This window comes from Engraulis encrasicolus, unplaced genomic scaffold, assembly GCF_034702125.1.
Source record: "Engraulis encrasicolus isolate BLACKSEA-1 unplaced genomic scaffold, IST_EnEncr_1.0 scaffold_27_np1212, whole genome shotgun sequence".
NCBI lineage: Eukaryota > Metazoa > Chordata > Actinopteri > Clupeiformes > Engraulidae > Engraulis > Engraulis encrasicolus.
The window spans coordinates 1,567,717-1,574,682 of record NW_026945566.1 but is presented as its reverse complement, the minus strand read 5'-3'; the positions used below and the strand labels follow the sequence as shown (position 1 = coordinate 1,574,682).

Sequence of the window (6,966 nt, the reverse complement as noted above, 5' to 3'; positions counted from 1 at the left end):
TTGTCTGTTTGGCTCTGCTGGACAGGCCTCGCAAGATCATTGACTTGTGCTCCCATCTAGTACGAGCACCAAATGTTTCACACATATATTTACCTGTGCATATGCTTCCAGAAAACACAGCATAAGGTGTTATTATTCTTGTGCGGGCCCATAAACAATGTGGACAGCAGGTGAATGGCGGATGGTATATAGTATTGCTATGATATTAAAATACTCTGGATTTTAATTCCTGAATGGATGGCTAATACGCCTGGCCTCCTTTGCCGGCATTGGTGGCCAGCTCCGTAGACAACAATTTCTGTGTTCTTGTCATGAATTTCAAACAGCAGCCTCGAATTTGTTTGTCTTAAAACATATAATTATGTTGTTAAGATTGGGAATACAAAAAAGCAGTTTCAGCCATAAAAAAACATGACCAAACAGAATATGCAAAACATCAACCATCGAAGTCTGCTCATAAATTGTGTCTCATACTCAGAACTTGTGTTTTTAATCTTTAACATCAGTAGATATGTTATTTACCAGTGACTGAGAACTTTTGAATCCAAACTGGCTTATAATTGACATATTTTGATGTCATGAAATGTTATGTTTTAAAGAAGAAAAAAAAACATAACATTGAAATTGTAATTTTCCCTTTTTTGTCCAAAATGAAGCAAACAAAATTTAAAGCAAACTCAGACACAACATCCGAGCAAAGAACGATAAATAACATGTCAACAGGGAAACAGTATTAAACAAACCAAATAGTTGTTATACAGTGTGACATTCTCTTTTTTTCCTCTTTGTTCTTTTTTTTTTAAACAAGTGTGAGCGGCTACAAATATATGGAAGAAAACATACATACAAATTGCTGTACATGGGCGTAAAAAATTATGCAAATGAATAAGATGCTCTGTACATGTGTGTTGGCGGGAGAAAGAGCTGTTATGGTACACTATACACAGATGTATAAAATGGACAGACATCTCCATGGGCAGAAAGTTTGTAGAAAATGATTGAAACTGAACGCTGAAATCATGAAAACAAGGGGACAGCGACCTACTTTATCACCATGAAGAGCAACAATAATAGCAAGAACAACAACAACAAGGAAAAAAAGGATGTGTTCACTTTGTAATAAAAAAACCCAGATATGCCAAGTCAACCCTATTTGTCTTCCTTTCAATAGAAGACAATATATACCCTCATTATATCCAATCTGTTCCTAGGCTGTGTGAGTCCTGCAGCAGGGCACTCCTGGTCGAGGTTCCCTTGAGCTGAAGGGCTTTTGAAACAGCAGTCCTGCCCAGTCCCATATTCCACAGCCAGGCTATCGACTGGATCCATCTTCCACTCGGTCTGCTAGGCGGCTTTGTAGGGTGGCCTGGGGTTTTGGTGCAGTTTTGTTCTCAACACATCCTTCCACTTGTCGCCAAACTCTACCCAATTCTATTTACAGGGCATATGCAAATCCAAATCCACGATTTCGCCTTGTCATTCACGAGTCTTGTACAGCGGATGCTCAATGAGCAATAGTCCTCCCTTCCGCATCGGGGGGCCTGGGGTTAGTTGCTTGGAGAACATTGCGGTAGAATTCAGTCGGTAAGAGTTGTCTTAAGAGTTTTTGCTTCATGCTGTGGAGATTGTATTGTGTCTGCTTGCTGAGCTGTAACTAGTGAGAGATATACTACAAGTGTCCTGGGGGTTGTTTTAAAACTTGCACGATGACTTGTCATTTCTGCGACTACGGGTGTGGGTTTCTGGGTGGAGTTTGGTTTGGTTTGGTTTGGGTTGGTTGTGCTACTGGGCTGGCTGAGTTGATGTGCCGTCGGCTTTGCTGTCCTGGGGATTTGGGGGCTTGCTACTCCAGGGGCCGTTGTTGCCTAGCGCCGGGGAGGACGTGTAGTCCTCCTCGTCGTCCAGACCGTTGGCGGCGTCATACTGGGTGTTCTCCAGCCGCGTGATCAGACGTTCGTCCTCGTCCCCAAACTCGCCACCCATCAAAGTGGGCTCCCCCACCACCATCACATCCTGCGGAGCAGACAGGGAGAGGAACAGGGGAAGGGGAAGGGGAAGGGGAAGGGGAAGGGGAAGGGGAAGGGGGCGGCAGTGACAGTGACAGAGACAGAGATGGAGACGGAGACAGAGCAGGCAGAGACAGTCAAAGAGAATGAGGAAGATTGAAATAAGGCAGAGTGGAGAAATGGGTGGAAATGCATGAAAGAGTGCAGTATGGCAGGGAGGAAGAAATGAGGATGTAAAATAGATCCAGGAGATACGGAGTGACACAGACAGAGATTGTTGAGAAAACAAGGGATAGAGACAGAAATAACAGAGAGAGAGAGAGAGAGAGAGAGAGAGAGAGAGAGAGAGAGAGAGAGAGAGAGAGAGAGAGAGAGAGAGAGAGATGGAGGAAGGGAGCCAGGGTGGGAAACGGGGTAAGGGGAGAGAGACAGAAACAACCACTTATTATTGCATCAAATCAAAGCAGTCTTTCCAAACTAATGATAACCAGCATGGCATACAAGCTGTTGAATATGTCAGCTAACTTAAAAGGCAGCTTGAAGAAGTGAGCAACAGAGTGTGAACTATTATTATGTGTGGAGTGTGTGTGTACGTATATGTATGTGTGTATGTGTGGAGAGACCTAGGTCTATTTCTGTTCTTAGTCAAATGGAACAGCCCAGTTGTCAGGAGGAGACATGTATGTGTGCTGCAGTGTTTGCAGTGTTTGCAGTGTAGTTATTTGTGTACTATTCCTCTGCACTAAATACTGACTCTACGCTTACCCTCTGTCTCTCTCCCTCTCTTGCTTACTCTGTTATCCTCCCTCTCTTTCTCTCTCTCTCTCTCTCTCTCTCTCTCTCTCTCTCTCTCTCTCTCTCTCTCTCTCTCTCTCTCTCTCTCTCTCTCGCTCTCTCTCTCTCTCTCACACACACACACACACACACACACACACACACACACACACACACACACACACACACACACACACACACACACACACAAACAGACACACACACACACACACACACACACGCACACACACACACACACACACTCTCACGCACACACACACACACACACACACACACACACACACACACACACACACACACACACACACACAAACAGACACACACACACACACACACACACACACACACACACACACTCTCTCACGCACACACACACAAAGCAATGCAAACACAGCAATGACACCCATACTCGTCTTTTTTTTCTAACTACATTCAATACAACAAACTCCCCTACAACAGAAGGGGGCAAAAAGTAATGTTCACATTTCCCTAAAATGTAATTACTTCAGTTCATTTAGGGCTACTACCTCGGCTATGCTACAGTATGTCTGCTAATTCTGCCTCATTTGCATAGGTAATTGAGTAGTTAGCATGGCGCGCGCTGATTGGCAGCGGGCCTTGGGCTTTGCCATCTGTTGTTTGGCAGCGCCTGTCAGTCACACCTACCCCGGCTCCGCCTCCGGCCACCCGCCGCCGCGCGCCGCGGAAAACCCCCCCGTCAGTCCGCCGGCCGCTTTGGGCTGGGGGAACCAGAGACGGAGAGCACTAATTACAATCACATAGAGAAAGAGAGTCAGACAAGCTACTACAGGCTAGCTACTACAGCTAGCTGAGATTTACACTTGGGCTAAAAATAACACTGTCACTATAACAGACAGACATGGAAACAAGGCACATAAGCTAGCTAATCCCCTCGGCTATTACAGTAGTGTTAATGCTGATGAATGGTAAAGCTACACAGGAACGACTTGGGCTCTGAGGTTTGAAAGAGAAGGACCCAGAAAGACAGTTGATTTGAAGAAGGACAGATGTGGAATTGTGGACACAGGGGATACATGCATGTTTTGATAGATGTCCATTCATGTCTATTGAGCTATTAAGTTTTAGTTTAAAAGGCACTTTGAAAAGTGGTTGCTCTTTTGATAACGTTAATTTTGTTGAAGGAGAGGATTGTGCACATCCCAGGGAAAGGTGCAGGACGAAGGGCAACTGTAGTTTTCAGAGTGAGAAGTCCGCACACTTAATCCTTTTTGTTCTATTTTATTTTTTCATGGCATGAATTTTTTCTGCCATGAAAAAAATAAATAGAACAAAAAGGATTCTAAGTATGCGGACCTCTCACTCTGATAACGTTAATTTTACAATGTAAGAAAAAAAAAATCTGAATTAGCACTTTGAGATGAATCCCAAACTTGGAACTACAACAAATCAGAATTTTAATCAGTTGAGTCCTAAAAGGCCACTTCAACAAAAGTCTGATGACAAACTTGAACAGTAATGCTGCATCTAACACAGGGCAATGCAACAGATAGGACTTGGGTGTGATGCAGCATTATCTACCATACTGATTAATGAAGGGAACAAGTTAAAGCCACATCACACTGGCTTATTTACTAACATTTAAAACATTAGCGTTTGCATTTATTCTAATGTATATTTATGAATCCTTGGTTAATATACATGCAAAAACATGTTATAAGTTGATGTATGCTGTGACCATTACACTTACAAATGATGCATTCATTTTCTCTACAAGGTCATTTAAAGCTATGATTGTGATTCCCCCCATAAAACAGCAGGGGGCACTGTTGATACTGCAAACGGAATGGCCTTCTCGCTGGAGGGGAAAACCACCACAAACTCACTCGTTCTCTTTCTCCCTCATACACACAGAATAGAAAAGCTCACATAGACATACATGCACACACAATCACAATCTCTCTCTCTCTCTCTCTCTCTCTCTCTCTCTCTCTCTCTCTCTCTCTCTCTCTCTCTCTCTCACACATACACACACACACACACACACACACACACACACACACACACACACACACACACACACACACACACACACACACACACACACACACACACACACACACACACACACACACACACACACAAACAATGTTCCCTTAAGTATGTATATCTAGTTGTGTTACTGAATGAGAGCTTTCGCATACCCTTGCCTTTAAAACTATTCATTACCTCCACATTGAACCGTCTAAAATTAAAGCAGTGTGTGTATGGTTAGAGTATCTGTGTGTAGTAGTGTGTATGACTGTATGACTGCAGCATCACTAAAATGCTGGCAGCGATGAGCAAGGTGTGTCCTACATGGAGAAGAGACAGAAAGCTGGGGTCCTTACAGGTACCTGTGTCGACAGGCTGAATGTGCTGGCGGGGCTGCGCTTCTTGCCAGTGCCCACGCTGCTGGACGCGCTGCTCGCCGAGTTCTTCCTTTTCCGCCTCTTCGTCGTCGTCTGTCTGGCTGGTTCAGCTGTCAATCACATCATAGGGCAGGGAAAAGATGAGTAAGCAGTCCATTAGGCAGGCTAACACAATCTACTCTGAAGGATAGATAAGTGCACGGGTAAATGGACGGGGAGATGGACTGATAGATAGATGGATGGATGGATGGATGGATGGATGGATGGATGGATGGATGGATAGATGGATGGATGAATGAGGGGGTGGCTGGGTAGAGAAATCGGTCAGGAGTTAGAGGGAGATTAGTGATGCGCTGTATGGGTGAAGAGAGGGGAGCATGTTCGGATGGGTGGATAAGGAGGTGAATGGATGACGTGACTTGGGCAAATAACTGGTAAACACACTAGTGGATGGATGGATGGATGGATGGATGGATGGATGGATGGATGGATGGATGGATGGATGGATGGATGGATTCATTTCAAGTACCTTTTTTATGGTTTGTTGGGAATATTTCTGATTTGAAGTTGGGTGGATGACCTAGAAGAAAAAAAAACATTTTAAATATTTTCAGTATATTCTTTCTCTCGATTTTTTGTATCTTAATCTTTATCTTCTTACCTCTGTAAGCACAGAGAGGACACTGTTAGTCGTTAACGGTGAAATTAATACACAACCATTCCCACCACCCTCACCATTTCTACTCCAGCAGAGGCAGACATGGCTTGGCTTTGCAATAGGGGCATATTTCACTGGCAGTCAGAAGGTGTGGGGGTGGAGAGAGCATGGGAGTGGAGGATAGAAAAAGAGGAGAGGAGAAGAGAGGAGAGCAGAGCAGAGGAGATGAGGAGAGCGGAGGCGAGGGTAGGGTAGGGGAGGGGAGGGAAGAGAAGAGCGGTGGGGTGGGGAGGAGATGGAGAAAGAGGGGGGGAGGGAATGAGAAGTTTGTGGGAGGGGTGTGGAGAGAGGATGGGAGCGAGGATAGAAAAAGAGGAGAGGAGAGCAGAGCAGAGCAGAGGAGATGAGGAGAGCGGAGGCGAGGGGAGGGTAGGGGAGGGGAGGGAAGAGAAGAGCGGTGGGGTGGGGAGGAGATGGAGAAAGAGGAGGGGAGGGGAGGCGATGAGAAGGGTGTGGGGTGTGGGGTGGGGGTGGGGGTGGGAGGCGGTGTGCTATCAGACACATCTTGCTGCAGGGCCCCCTGTATCTCTAATCTGGGTTTATTCCTCCAGATGGAGAACAATTCACTCTTTATACTGACAGAAAATATGTAACTGAATCAATGTATTCATTTGTTTACCTCTCAAGAACTTAAAGAGTGTTTTCTTTTATTTGAAGAGGTAGTGAAAAAAAGAGAGAGAGAAAACAAAAAAACAATAATACTCTGAATTACCTTCTAATCCTCCTCTACCTGGGGAAATGATTTTGTATTCTTTTGAACTGAAGCATAATACACACAATACACTCAAGGTCAACTACTTAATTAATTAGTCCACATTTGTTTCTGCCGAAATCCCGTTATACCCTGGACGATGCACAGCCGTTGTCTTTGAAATGTTAATCGTGGAACGAAAATGTGTTTACAGCGTTCAAAAACAAGCTTTTTACCACTGTAGGCTTAATGGTATTGTTTACCTCAAAAGAAAGGAAATAAAAAAGAATGGAGAGGCAAAACGGGGATGGAATAAACAGGAGGAAAGCGAGTTTTTTTGTGGCATTAACCCTCTACACAGTAAAA

The 6,966-nt window shown here is 44.5% G+C and overlaps 1 protein-coding gene across 5 annotated transcripts in view; it reads right to left on the bottom strand.

Annotated features, from left to right (window-relative positions):
* Positions 1–220: 220 nt before the first annotated feature.
* ldb2b (LIM domain binding 2b) overlaps positions 221–6,966 on the bottom strand; it is a 51,783-nt gene continuing 45,037 nt past the window's right edge. Inside the window, exons 7-10 of one of the 5 annotated variants that reach the window (XM_063192950.1) lie at positions 5,721–5,771; positions 5,171–5,301; positions 3,468–3,566; positions 221–2,013 (exon numbers count right to left, since the gene is read on the bottom strand). In XM_063192950.1, coding sequence (XP_063049020.1) covers positions 1,783–2,013; positions 3,468–3,566; positions 5,171–5,301; positions 5,721–5,771 — 512 coding nt within the window. In that variant the 3' untranslated portion in view covers positions 221–1,782. The remainder of the gene's footprint in view (positions 2,014–3,467; positions 3,567–5,170; positions 5,302–5,720; positions 5,772–6,966) is intronic. The other 4 variants (XM_063192951.1, XM_063192954.1, XM_063192952.1 and 1 more) reach the window with 4 other exon arrangements.